Here is a 13288-nt window from a genome sequence, read left to right as displayed (position 1 = left end):
GGAGAACACGCCACGGAGATCAGCACACACAGACGCTTGGTCCACAGGAGAATACCTCATCGGCTGCCTGCAGCGAGTATCATTGTTCGGCAGCAGGGCGGATAGCTAGGTCCTCGGTCTGTGACGTGACAGCGCCGTCGGCGGGGGTCGCGGCGGCGGGGCCCTTGGCCTTGTCCTTGGGGCCGGGGAACATGGCGCCGCGGTCCTTCTTCTTCTTCTCCTTGACCTGCTTGACCTCGGGCGGGTAGGCCCTCTCGACGAGCTCCTTGAAGTCGGGGCTGTTGGCGAACTCCTCGCGCACGGGCGCCATGAGGGCGTTGAGGGCCTTGGACACGGCGGGCTTGAGGATCTGGGGCGTCAGCACGTCGTTGCGGTAGTCGTCGTGCATGGCCGCGATGTCGGTGTAGACCAGCTCGGGCAGCTCGTCCCTGCTGCGGTCGACGACGAAGCCCCGCTCGCCCTTGAGCCTGGCGGCGGGCAGCAGGACGTGCTCGACGAAGGCCAGCACGCCGTTGCCCTCGGGGACCTTGGGCACGCACTCGGCCTTCTTGATCTTCTTGACGACGGTGGCCTCGTCGTCGAGCAGGTCGATCTTGGAGTTGGGGTCGCTGGCCGACATCTTGCCGCCCTGCAGCCCCGGCACCATGGGGTTCATGATGTGCGCCCGCTGCCGGTACCCCAGCTTGGGGAGCCACTCCTTGGCGGCCGTGAAGAGCTTGCGCTGGTCCACGCCGCCGAACTGCACGTCCACGTCCAGGTACTGCTCGTCCAGCACCTGCAGGATCGGGTACAGCAGGCCCGACAGCGGCGCGTTGGCCGTCTGCTTGACCACCTCGGCGCCGGCCTTCTTGGCGTCGTGCTCTGACACCACAGAGCACAGCTTGTACACGTCCATGGCGTAATCGGCGCTCTTCTGGTAGGAGCTCCCGAACACAAACTTCAGCCTCTTGATGTCCTCCTCGCCGCAGGTGGCCCGCAGCATTGCTGTGATGACGCGCTGGTAGTAGAGGGCCCTTTGTTGGACGAGTTCTATGGGCGCTTTCAGGTTGTCCTGTCACACAAGGGCGTCAGTCATTCGTGTCTTCGTAAACCGCGGCGGTGGTTGCCAAGGGGCCCGCGTACAAGGAAGCCATGGATATCGGCGAGGAGGATGGTCAGCTCGCAGCCGGACCGCAGCAGCTGCGCGTTCTTTATCGCGGGCACGAAGTAGCCGCAGTGTGGACGTCCGGTTGTCGCACTGGTCATGGGTCAATGGTCAGCAATTGGGTCGAGAATGTGGAAGGTTGGCCAACTAGAGAGTGCATGATAAATGTTGTGATCGTGTCGGGATGCGAGTGTTCTTGGCCACCAGTGGGGTGTTCGCGGCGAAGGAACAAGGAGGATGTCTACTCACGTTCCCCAGTAGACCTTGGGATCCTTGCCATCGTTAATGATCTTCTCGATGATGTCGAAGTCGAGCGTCTCGGCCAGGTTCTCCTTGATCAGGGCGATCCTCTCCTCGGCGGACATCTGTGCCATTGTGGGCAAATTTTACTGGGTCGGGATGGGTGTACAAGGAGCGCAGAGTCGGTAGATCTGTTGGCTTCGATTAGGTGCCGAGAACAACGAGTGGAGGGTCTGGCGAAAGTGGAATCACAAAAGTGAGTATTGGGCTTGAGAATGACTATTTACAAAGTCGAGGGGTGAGTCAACTGAGATGCGCAACTCAGCTAACAATTTCCATGATGGCGGGGCAGCTGGGGGCCAGGGGTCCGGTCCCTCGCGCCGCCCACCCACACCTGGCTGCCCCTCGCGTTGGCCGTTAGACGTCAATGCTGCTATAATGCGCACGCAGTACAGCGTCGAACTACAACATCTGATAGAAATGGTCAATGGTTCCAGGCCAGACTCAGTCCTCGCCGGAGTTATGGATTTTTACAAAGAAAAGGTCTCATAAAGTCGCCTGCGTTTCCAACCTGGACATTTCATAATACCAAGAGCAGAGCTAGGGAGACCTCCCTGGATGTACTGATCAAGCCAATTGGTGTGGTGCGGTATACGTCTCAATACTGTCTCTACTGCTCATCGATAGATTTGATTCTCAAAGGTAAAAAAATTTGCTGTTCACACTTGATTAGGACCAATTCAGCCGCTGCTTCGTTGACAGCAGCTGCCGATGTAGTGTAACGCATCCCAACGTCGAGGGCGTTTAGACTCAAATTCGGTCATATTTCTGATAGTCGAATAGCACACTACCAATCTCATAGTTTCCCGGGGGTATTCACATATTTTCTTTTACAGGCGTGAGGTCATCAGCCTGCTCGTTTCTTGCCAGTCATCATCTCAACTCCCTCTGATCCGCACTGCACACGGTGCTTACTGGAAGTTGTTAGCAAAGAAGGTCAGAACCGTCTTGTAGCCGCGTATGTATTCCTCCTGGACGCGCTTATCCGTCAGGTCGGAACGCGCAGCCATCCAGCCGTGGATCTGGTCCTCGAAGATCTCGACATGCTTGGGCCCCGTGAGAGCAGCCTCGAACTTCTTGACGTCTTCAGCGTCCTCGTCCTTGGAGGCCAGCATAATCAGAGGAACCTTGATGCTGCAGGGATTTAGTATCAGCGCTGCTCTAGCATATTGTTAGGAGGGGTTAACGCTCACCTTTCGGCATCCTTAGCATCAACCATAGCCGGGTGCAACTCGGCGGCAATCTTGAAAGGGCTCTCGCCGGATGCGAGCGACAGCGAAATGACCTTGGACCCCCAGCAGAACTAACAATTGCAGTGTCAGCTTGTTGCTATTCAATCAAGGTCAGAGCTCGGTAGTACTCACGCCAGCCACACCCCACTCCTTGATGTTCGGGTACTTCTCCTGTGCAGCCTTGACGGCAGAATGGGCCTTGGGCACGAAGCTAGGCGGGCTGTTCTTGCCGAAGAAGGCGCCGACCTTCTTCTGCTTCTCCTCGTTGTCGGGCGGGAACAGGTCAATGGGCAGCGGCTCGCCGTCGAAGGCGTCGGGCATGAAGACAGCGTATTTGTTGTGATCATCGGCAGATGCCAGGATGTCGCAGCCCTGCACAGTCTGATCGAAGAAGCCAAAGATGTCCATGACAACGAAGATGCCCTTGGTGGCTTCCTTGGCAGGGCCGGTCACGTAGGTCTTCCTGCCATCGATGGTCTCGAAGTCGCCCTTCTTCTGGTAGCCAGACGAGACGATGGGTGGGATGTTGCAGCAGGCCTCGGAGTGGCCGCCGGTGGCTTTCATTGTGGACATCTTGGGCGTTGATGTGCTGAATGGCCTAGGCAGTTGTGCGTTGGTCTTGTTGGGGTTTAGAGTTCTCAATTGACTGCAGCAGGACCGTCGTGACGTTGCGATGCTGTGGGCAGGGGTGCAGCTCGGCGTTGGTGGAATGAGTGAAGAAGAGGAGATAGCCGGCAGGTGGGGCCTCAGGGAGTTGAGGGCATTGGAAGCTGCTCGAAGCTGCCCATTTGCGAGAGGCATGACGTGGATGAGTTGAAGCGGAGCTACTGTACGAGACAAGGACAAGGCCAACCAGTACGCACCACTGACTGACTGACGCTTAGATCTCTGATAGTCAGTTAGGGGTGCTAGCCTGTTCTCTTACACTCTTACACTCTTTGATATTGCTGCTATTCCTTGCTGCTATTGCTGCTGCTGCTGCTGCTGTACGACTTCAAGTTGCAACAATTATGTGTTAACCCCGCGTCAGGCTGCACTGCGTGCTTATGATGCATCGATTCACCTGCCGACCATGTTCTGGAGCTATCCCCCCCACTCACTACCTTTACAGCGCTCGGATAGCTGGATTTGGTGTGACGTAGAGAGGGGTTCGATACCGATAAGTGACGGAACAGACCCCTGCCAAGCTGCTCACCCGTTCTGCCCGTTGCCGCCATCAAATGTTAGTAATCATCGACTTTGTGACCAGACTACTGAATTCTCTGGAGAAGTCCATCTCATACCTATGGCCATTTCGCTTGCACGGGTCTGCATACGACACATCTTTTGTGTCGTAAATCTGACGAGACGGCCCCTTCCGTCTCCTCAAGCATCCAAGTCCACGTGGCACGTCAGACGGCCATGATCCAGCACGATGTCTCTCCCTCTCGCCTGCCCCCTCCCTTGCCGATGTCCCATTTGTCCTTTCGACCTATAAGAGAGATCCCAGCTACCATCCTGCACAGCGTATGCACCTTGTTGTTTCTGGCCTCGTCGTCCTCGTGACGAGCAGCCTCTGTCGGGACAAAAAATCCCGCTAGAAAAATGGACCCAACTACAGCAAAGGCAAAAGCAAGTGCAGTTCTAGGCCGTTTCTAGGACGTGCGGCTCATGCTTCCGCATGGCGGATTTGAAGCCCGCCTTGCGTCGCACACCAGCTGCAGTGCCTTTCCACAAGCAGCTGCTCAGTAACACAGACAACCGCCTCGAATTTTACTTTTCCGGCAAAGGCTGAGGCTGCGGCTGCGGCTGCTAACCACTTGGAAGCTTTCCATGAGACTCGGTCAATGCCGGCTCTCAGCAAAGGTAGGACCATCTCTGTTGTCGCGCTCTACAAACGCACATGTGGCTTCCGGTCGTGAGACAGCTGCTACACCGTCATTGTCGAGTCATCGCTGCGACACGTTGATACACGTTGATACCGATACCCCGTCACTGCCAGCTGGCACAATGCTTCAGCTGTAGCCGGGGGCAAATATGTGTCCGGATACAGCTTATGAGATTGTACCATCGATCTGGCCGTGGGGGGACACGGAAGGGTATCGCAATAAGACATCCCAGATCGGAAATCAGCCAACCTGCAGCCGACAATAGTGGCATATGCAGGACAGCCTTGAAAAGCATATGGCACACCCTGGCGCTTCCCGAGCCGGCGGTTATACCTACCTGAGCAGGTGATCTTCTCCAATCCTAGGTTGTCTTCTCATAGGGCCGGAGGTATCCATGTGGGCCAATGTGTAAGAATGTTTCTTCGGTGCATCGTCCTTGGCTACCGCAGCACCATACCATGGCTGCCCAATAAGTAGGTGACCCTGACCGGTCAACTAGACCTTTTACTGGATCGCGAACGTGGCCTGCCTCACCGGTGAGTCCGAAACAGTTGGTTGGCGACAATGGACGAATGGGGAACGGAGCTGCCGCGAGCACTCGTCAGAGGCATTGCTTGTGAGGCCTGCACAGGCTGAAGCGAGCACATGTTCGAGGGCCACTTTTTTGCTCAGTGGTCAACAAGCTTGTGGCTGCGTTTCGTCCGTGCCTTCACGATGCAATATCTATATCCCGGAGAATCTTGTTTTCGGCGTCGTGATCCTCTACCGCCTTTCTCCCCTCCTTTCACAGAATTGCAACATATTTTTGGGTGCCAAACATACCTGCAGAAGCAAACGAAACGAAATTGGACTATTTCAAAGCAATTCGCAATCATGTTCAAGGGAAAATCGCCATCTTTTGTGGAGAACACCAGGGCATGCCCTCCTCATGAGTCCATCCCCAAATCCTTCAATATCAACACCACGCACAACACACGACGGCAAAGAAAACCCCTGGATGTCGTCGCATTCGACAACGCCATGGCCTGTGCCAAGAGCACGGACTTCTGCATCTGCGCCGGGACTGTGACTTTCAAAGGCAGGGGTGAAGACAGCCGAGTCCTCGTAATCCTGAACGAAAAATACACTCAAGACCTCTGGCAGCTGCCCAAGGGCCGCAAGAACATCGGCGAAGATGCCCTATGCAACACAGCAATCCGGGAGACCTACGAGGAAACAGGGTACAAGGTCCAGCTACTCTCCAAGAACATCCTCACCCGCGCGACGATGGCCAAGGGCAGGAAGGACCCCGGCCCCATTTTCGAGGCCCAGAGCGCCGAGCCCATCGCCATGGTCCACTACACGGAGCCATTCCCAGGCCTTGCGGGAAGCCCGGTGACCAAGGTGTGCTTCTTCTTCGTGGCGACGGTCAGGGATGATGCCCCGCCCGCGCCGAACACGCAGGACGTCGACGAGGTCCTGGAGGCGTACTGGCTGACATGCGCTGACGCGATGGAGAGGCTTACCTTCGCGGCTGAGAGGAGGGCTTTGGAGATTGCGATGTGTTACTTGTGAGATCGAGCTGAAGCAAATTCGTTGAATGCTTGGAGAGAGGGGAGGGTTCCGGAGTTTTATAAGAGGTGGAAACTTTTCAGGAGTACTACGGAGTAGAGGACGAGGAGTTAAGAGGGTGGGAGGCGTCGGAATTTTATACACGTCGAATTTCCAAGCCATCAAAAAGCGCAGTAGTCTGAGGAGATCATCCTGCGCCGAGAACCAGAGGTTATGCAGTTTTTTATTATCATGTGAATGGATGATCATATCTTCAAAGGAGACTGTTCGATCACATGCGATAGTGTGGCATCGTTAGGGCTGATTGATACCCAGGAGGCCCCTGTTTCCTCTCCGTGTAAGTCAAACAACCCTATCAACGGGGAGCTGTGGACCCGTGCCTGGAAGGAGCAGCACCACCTCTGTGCTGGCCATACACCAATGTTTTTGCAAAGTCAAGGCGAGATATACGACCGCAAAACAGTTCAAACCCGCAAAGCATTCCAAAGACAAAATATTCACTATTACTTCATTTGCCACCAAATTGCATAAATTGATAGGCGTGTATATTACTACGTAGGGCCCGGGCAATGGCCTCGGCGGTATGAATTGTGGAGTTCCAACCGGAACGAGTCCGGGTCACAAAGCAACTGCCACAAAGAGAACAAGCACCGAGAATTCCGCCCAGAAAGTGATCTCTGACCTGCATTGGAAATTACCGTCCAGCTGGTAACGAATAGCAAGAGTCCCTTCGTAAGCGCCGGTTCAGTCCCGCATACGCATGTTGGACTAAGCGAGTATCCACGGTGGGACAGCAGCACTATCTTTGGGTTGTCTGCTGTGCGGGAGCTCACCAACGCCTCTTCTGTGTGTTTGCTCGTATCCACGTGGTCCGAAGTTGAACTTCTTTCTCTGGAAATGCCACTGCTCGACCCAAGATTGGAGAGCACTTGCACTGGAGGGGGCTCGCTGGTATGGCTCACGGAATCGTGTTCAGAGATAGGCGCTTCGATATGTGCGCCGCCTCAATCCTACTCTCAGATCTGTTCACAAGTTTAAGAGCAGAGCAAGCGCCATGATTTATGCGTCTTGTTTCGATGTGATGGCCGGGATAGTTCGATCGCTCCACATTGGTGCACCGTAATATGGTGTCAGGATTGGGGGGGGGGGGGGGGGTCACAAGTGGAGCGGACAGGTATATGCAGCGATGACGTTGCGCAGACGCGACGAGAATAACAGGGACTGGATTAGAACTACTGAACTTGACCCTCGTCTCCCATTTCCTTCGTTCTTCTCTTGCCCCTATTTATAATACGAATTTTCTTCCTCTCGCGCAGCGTTGGCACGATATACATTTCGGTGTAGGATATTCCACAACCATGATTGGCCCACCCGGTATCTACATTCTTTATACAAAGTCTTAGGTTTGAATGTATCTTTTTGCTAATCAAGAAAAATAACTACCCGTATTGAAACTTTGCTAAAATTATTTCTTTCCCAATAATATTTTTAATTACTTAAAACTGATAACCAGAAAGTCAGAAAGCTAGATGGCTTCGTAATGCAGACCAAAAAGCTTCGGGGATTAAGGACTTCGAGGCCAGAGCGCTCCGGGGCCAGAGGACTTCGGGGCCAAAGGGCGGTGGGGGCTAAATGATTTCGAGGCCAAAGAGCTTCGAGGCCAAAGAGCTTCGAGGCCAAAGAGCTTCGAGGCCAAAGAGCTTCGAGGCCAGAAGGCCAGAGGGTCAGAGGGCCAAAGGACCAAAGGGACCAAAATACTTAGGGGCCAGAGGGCTTGATAGCTTGAGGGCTTCGGGGCCAAAAGACTTAGGGGCCAAGGAAGAGTCAAAAGGCCTAAGGATCCGAAGTATTTAAAAAGTGTTTCAAAATTGAAAATGTAGGTCAATACTTCTTCAATCTAACATTTTGTCAAGAAACATATGTACTGGGTGGGCCAATCATGGCTGGAGATTCCATTCCTCGCAGCGTTCCAAATACGCAGGAGCAGTGCCCCTATTGATCGTGTAACAATATCCCCTGCCGTATGACAAGACGAAAATCGGCACCTGGCTAGACAATTTTCTTATTGACGAAAGGTGCCGCGTTGGGCCACTTGTATCCGATTCAATCATCAACGACACACTTGACTTTTGGATTCCCAGCTTCAGGTGACATACGCTATGACAACTTGCCTGCTTGCTTTACTTTGTTTGAATTCACACACGACCTAATGTCGATCACACATTGTTATATTGTCCCGGGTATGTACAGTAAAATTTGGTTCCCCTGCGGACCAGTGAACGATACGGTAGCCGCAGTACCATGTTGCTGGTTAGGCGATACCTGCATGAGCGGCGGGCTCTGCTCTTACACGCATTCCCTCAAAGGAGGCAGTGGGTGGTATGCCTCGGGCTGCACCGACTCGACCTTCGACGACCCACATTGTACGGGCCGATGTTGTGAGTTCGTCCAAGATTTGCTAGGCCATTATCAGAAGCTAACCTCTAAGACTGACAGTGGACAATGGTGCAAATGGCAAGCCCGACGTGGTTCAGGTTTCCGCATCGCTGTGGGCTTGCTGCACCCTCACAGATGGCGAGCGCAACTGCATGGACCCCTCAGATGAGACTTTCAGCTTGGCAGCGTCTTCAGAACTGTCGAGCTACTTCTCCATCCCAGCGACAGGTTATGTGTATACGTCCGTCTCGGTCTCGAGCTCAATTACCGTGTCAAGCCCTACGTCAAGCACCTCGATACACACTGTGTCTACGGCACCCCCAACGGCTAGCAAGACCCCGACGTCCGAAGGTCTCAATAATACTGGTAGAAGAATTTCAACGGCCACAGCAGTTGGAATGGGCATAGGGATAAGCGCTGCGATCTTCCTCGTTGCAGCTCTGTGGTTTGGTCTTCGCAGAAGACACAGAACGGCCGAAGCGCAGCGCCCAGAACTTGACCCTAACATTTTCCCTGAAGGCTCCAGTCCCAAAGGTGCAGAAGAAACGGAACTGGCTGGCGTTAAAAAGTGTCACAAAATCACTCGTGATCAAAGACAATTGGAATTGCCAGCCGATCGAGAGCCAAGCGAGCTCCCTGGGTCACCGTTATAGGTCGACAAGAGACTATTTTGGACAAAGATTTCATGCCGATACGAGCACGAGTTGAGCTTAATTTGTAACATACTTACTGCTACCAAACGTAGTAAAAAGCCTTCCTGAGGAGAAACCCATTTCGGCTAAATATCAAGCCAAGACAAGGTATCAACATGATGTCAAGGTTGGGCTATTCTTTTCTGTCTTTTCGAAAAGATACGATTGGCCTGCTGGGACAGCATCTTGATTTATAGGGCACAGAAAACTTTTGCTCATTATGTGAACAGACTCTTTGTGCGAAAATATGTTCATTTGAAGACGTAAGGTATTTACACCGTGCGCTCGACTGACCACTACGCAGCATTCTCAGCGCAAGTAATGATGATCGATCAGCTCAAGTCGCCGCCACCCAAGCCCCCTTCCATAAGCTGACTTCGCCGAATCATTTTCAAATCAACGAGTCGTCTAAGCCCGATAGTTTCAAGTTTCCCGGTCCCCTTCCAGGCTCAAAGCTCTTTAACAGCAGGCAACAGTCTGGACGCAGCTGTCACCGCGGCTTAGGCCGACGCAGGCGTCCTCGTTGGCTTTGGTGGCAGTGTCGTCGAAGGTATCGGTCTTGCCCTGGACGCACACGCCCGTGTTGCCAGAGCAGAAGAGGTTGTTGCCTTGCTGGCAGACGGAGAGGTAGTTGGCGGTCTCGTAGGTGCAAGACTGGGCCAGGCCCGTTGCGGCGGAGGCGGCCAGGACGAGAATGGTTGTCAGCTGCATGTTTGCGGGTGGTTTTGTGACTTGTGGATGTGGAGGATTGTATAATGTATGCAAGTTCTGGTCAGGCTGGTTTGGGATTGGAGTAGTGGTGCTGTAGCTGGATCTCTACACCTGTAGACAAGACGAGCATGGCAGCATATATAGTTGTTCTCATCGCATGGTCACTATTCATGGTGCCCCTTTAATTAGAGCCCCAGATTCCCCAGACGATGGAGAACTCCATAGATCCAGTTGGCCGTCTCGATTAAATTGAGCGCGCGGTTGAGCATCCGAGTCAGGCGTTGGTCTCCATGTGGGAAAGGCTGGGCGTCACTTGGCCGCCAAGCCCCTGTAAACCGTTTAGGGTCATTTCAGACAGCTTGAGCCCTGCGGTAGGGCTGTGTGAAACGAAGCCCGCTTGTGTATCAAGGGACGCACCGGTGAAGCTTGCTCGTAAGGTTATTTATGGGCGCTGGCATGAGAAAGAACGCGGTTGTCGGCATTTTCGCAGTTTTGGTAGGCCGACCGAGCAAACGGTTGGCGAAGCCACAACTAGACTGAGTAAGTAATTAAGTAGTTTTCCGAAGTCCTCGAGCTTCCTGTCGTCATAGCTACTGCCTTTCAGCCATTGGAGTCAGGTCTCAAGACATCTTGAATATGAAGGCTCAGAGAAATGTCACGAATAGCCCTAGGCTGAGGATGCCAGTATATGAGGAACTCGGAGCCATTATACTAGAGACTAGTATACCTCTCCTCGTCTCGTTGAGAGTCTGCATCTAGTTCATAAAAACAGATTTACTGAATCTGGTAGCCTAGTTAGTCTATGGTAAGACGCCGTGGGTGGATCACAGCAGCATATGGGAGACAAAGGTTCGATTCCTTTACTGGGTAATTTTGATGACTATATCAATTTGTGTCACTTGCCAGTTCAGGCTGAGAGGCACTTTGATATGAATAAGAGTTCTAGACACACTGTTACAAGGGGAATTGGGGCCCAGAGTATCGAGCACATTTGACCTGCTCCAGCCTAGACTATCCAGGTATTTTGTGACTCTTTTGGACCTCTTCATATACTGCAACTGTGTTAGCTCTCACAACATGAAGAACTTGTATGACACTGATAGTGAGCTTACGAACGAGCAACCTTGAAAAAGTACGAAAGCCAGGTCCACTAAATTAAGTGATTAAACAAAAACAAGAAGAAAAAAAACTAACCGAGGCGATCACGACACTTGAGAGTCGAGATTGATTTCGAATGCACTGGTTTCCTAACCTCGGCAGGGCGCTGTTTTTGGCAAGGTCAGTGGGCATCGGGGGCTCTGAATGCGCCGAGCCGGCCAGTTCGGCTTGGCCTGGGCCCTGTAAAATTGGGCTGTGGGCACCACGGCTTGACTGTCGTCCCGTCAGCAGGGTCGCGCTGTGAGGTCATTGACCATTGGCAACGGAGACATCTGATGTGGTATTCCAAATATCGTCCCGTGAGGTCCGCTGGGTCTGAGAACACTTTGCCTCCGATCCCGTGTTTATGCCACAGCCTTCCACAGCCCAGAATCCCAAGCGAAAACGACAGAAGCAGAAGGTCATCTGGATCTGGGAATCATTCCATCGTCGAGCAGTGAAACAGGGATGCCGAGGTCGAAGGCTTTGCTCAAGCCTGCTTATCTATCTCATCAGATTGCTTCAGGTGGTGCTATATCAAGGCAGATCACCGGCTCATCTCATGTCGGTCGCTCCTGGTCGATAAACATCCAAGCAGTCAAGACCCACCAGCCTCAGACCCGCCGTCTTCATTCTACACCTCAGCCTGCCCTTCACAATCTGTCCAAGCAGCTCCCACGCGGCCAACAGCCAAACACACGAGTCGCGCCCGCCCGGCAAACTGCAACATCACCATTTAAATCACCTGCGAGGCAGTACGCTACGAATCGATCTCGACCCGGTCCTCTTGGAACTGCCTTCCTGCTCTTCCCAGCTGCCGCAATCGGCATCGGTGTTGTCACTGGTTACGTCTCGCTGAACCCATTCTCAACAACCACCAAGGACTCTTCATCTCAAGCCGCAGGCATGTCGTCAAAACTCATCCCGGCCAACCCGGCCGACGTAATGGTCATTCGCAACATCACTCCCAATGTTGTGACTTTCTCAGTGCCTTTCAAGAGGTTCGGAACGATTCCCGTTGGAGGCCGAGGCACAGTGGGTAAGTGATTGGAGAGGACGCGCGCACTTTAGGCTGAGACAGCATGTACAGCATGGTGACAGGCCGTGCGCGCACATGCGTGAGGCTTGCACGAGGGCTGATCACTTGCCACGTTGTGCACGCGGACGGATGAGGCTAACACAGCATCACAGTGAAGCTCACCTCGGGTGCGCTCGCCGTCTTCTCACCCGTCGCCATGACTGACGACGTGAAGGCGAAGCTGGCCGAGCTTGGCGGTACGGTCAAGTACATTATCGCTCCAGACATCGAGCACCACATCTTCATCACGGAATGGCACCAGGCCTACCCTGAGGCCAAGATTATCGGCCCTGAGGGCCTGCCTGAGAAGCGTGTGAAGCAGTCCGCCAACGACCCAAAGATCGGTAAGGAGGAGTTTGCCGTCGTTTTTACCGCCAAGGACAAGCTCAACATCAAGATCGACGAGGAGTTCGACCGTGACTTCCTGTATGAGTACGTCGACAGCCACGCCAACAAGGAGCTGGTGTTCCTGTACAAGCCTGAGAAGATCATGATCGAGGCCGATCTCATGTTCAACCTACCCGCTGATGAGCAGTACTCGAAGTGCCCTGAGAGCGAGAAGAAGGTCGGGTTCCCTGGCAAGCTGTTTGTGAATATGCAGTCGACCGAAGGCGAGGCCAAGGGCATGAAGAGGTTCTTGTGGTATGTCTTGAGCGCAAGGGACAGGACCGGTTTCAATGAGAGTGTCAAGAGGATCGATGCTTGGGACTTCGAAACGCTCATTCCTTGCCATGGAGAGACCCTGGTGGGCAACGGAAAGGAGACCTTCAGCCGGATCTTTGAATGGCACCTGAACGGCAAGAAGTAGGGGGCTTCTAGGTGTCGAGGAGTGTTGCTTTGGTTGTGCAAATTACGAAGAATGTTGATACCTGTGCTGCAATAGTAATATTTTCATCTTGCTTCAGTAAATGCGTGTGGTGAGTGATGCTGGAAGGGGGGGGGGGTGGTAGTAAAATACGTACCGTGCCAAGTATAATACGTGCACCCTTCCGAAGCTGCTGTGCACGCACCCCAAAACTTTGGAGCTATCAATTATTACAGACGCCGACGACGCAGACCGAAACGACGCCGAGCAGACATATACTGCGAGAAGGGACGCGCAGATGTGAAGCTTGGCCCTCGTGCATCTCTTTGAGTTG

General features: G+C 53.4%; 6 protein-coding genes across 6 annotated transcripts; 3 read left to right on the top strand and 3 right to left on the bottom strand.

Moving 5' to 3' along the window:
• Nucleotides 1-79: 79 nt before the first annotated feature.
• Nucleotides 80-1518, bottom strand: J7T55_011768 (tyrosyl-trna synthetase; the record flags this gene model as incomplete). The annotated part of the gene is made up of 3 exons (XM_053136586.1): nucleotides 80-1051; nucleotides 1123-1237; nucleotides 1394-1518. 3 exons carry the CDS (start codon nucleotides 1516-1518, stop codon nucleotides 80-82), a joined length of 1212 nt encoding a protein of 403 aa, XP_052999573.1.
• An 837-nt stretch (nucleotides 1519-2355) lies between these two features.
• J7T55_011767 (dienelactone hydrolase family protein) lies at nucleotides 2356-3249 on the bottom strand (the record flags this gene model as incomplete). Its single annotated transcript, XM_053136585.1, has 3 exons — nucleotides 2356-2578; nucleotides 2638-2747; nucleotides 2809-3249. 3 exons carry the CDS (start codon nucleotides 3247-3249, stop codon nucleotides 2356-2358), a joined length of 774 nt encoding a protein of 257 aa, XP_052999572.1.
• A 2168-nt stretch (nucleotides 3250-5417) lies between these two features.
• Nucleotides 5418-6098, top strand: J7T55_011766 (nudix domain-containing protein; the record flags this gene model as incomplete). Its single annotated transcript, XM_053136584.1, has 1 exon — nucleotides 5418-6098. One exon carries the CDS (start codon nucleotides 5418-5420, stop codon nucleotides 6096-6098), a length of 681 nt encoding a protein of 226 aa, XP_052999571.1.
• Nucleotides 6099-8304: 2206 nt separating this feature from the next.
• J7T55_011765 (uncharacterized protein) lies at nucleotides 8305-9598 on the top strand (the record flags this gene model as incomplete). Its single annotated transcript, XM_053136583.1, has 4 exons — nucleotides 8305-8335; nucleotides 8411-8533; nucleotides 8592-9065; nucleotides 9528-9598. 4 exons carry the CDS (start codon nucleotides 8305-8307, stop codon nucleotides 9596-9598), a joined length of 699 nt encoding a protein of 232 aa, XP_052999570.1.
• An 84-nt stretch (nucleotides 9599-9682) lies between these two features.
• Nucleotides 9683-9934, bottom strand: J7T55_011764 (uncharacterized protein; the record flags this gene model as incomplete). The annotated part of the gene is made up of 1 exon (XM_053136582.1): nucleotides 9683-9934. One exon carries the CDS (start codon nucleotides 9932-9934, stop codon nucleotides 9683-9685), a length of 252 nt encoding a protein of 83 aa, XP_052999569.1.
• Nucleotides 9935-11539: 1605 nt separating this feature from the next.
• J7T55_011763 (uncharacterized protein) lies at nucleotides 11540-12957 on the top strand (the record flags this gene model as incomplete). Its single annotated transcript, XM_053136580.1, has 2 exons — nucleotides 11540-12110; nucleotides 12263-12957. The coding sequence occupies 2 exons, from the start codon at nucleotides 11540-11542 to the stop codon at nucleotides 12955-12957; spliced, it is 1266 nt and encodes a 421-aa protein (XP_052999568.1).
• Nucleotides 12958-13288: the final 331 nt, after the last annotated feature.

Source organism: Diaporthe amygdali (assembly GCF_026229845.1).
Source record: "Diaporthe amygdali strain CAA958 chromosome Unknown NODE_2_length_3802984_cov_64_841326, whole genome shotgun sequence".
Taxonomy (NCBI): Eukaryota; Fungi; Ascomycota; class Sordariomycetes; order Diaporthales; family Diaporthaceae; genus Diaporthe; species Diaporthe amygdali.
The sequence above is the reverse complement of the archived record's forward strand: the minus strand, read 5'-3'. Positions and strand labels throughout refer to the sequence as shown.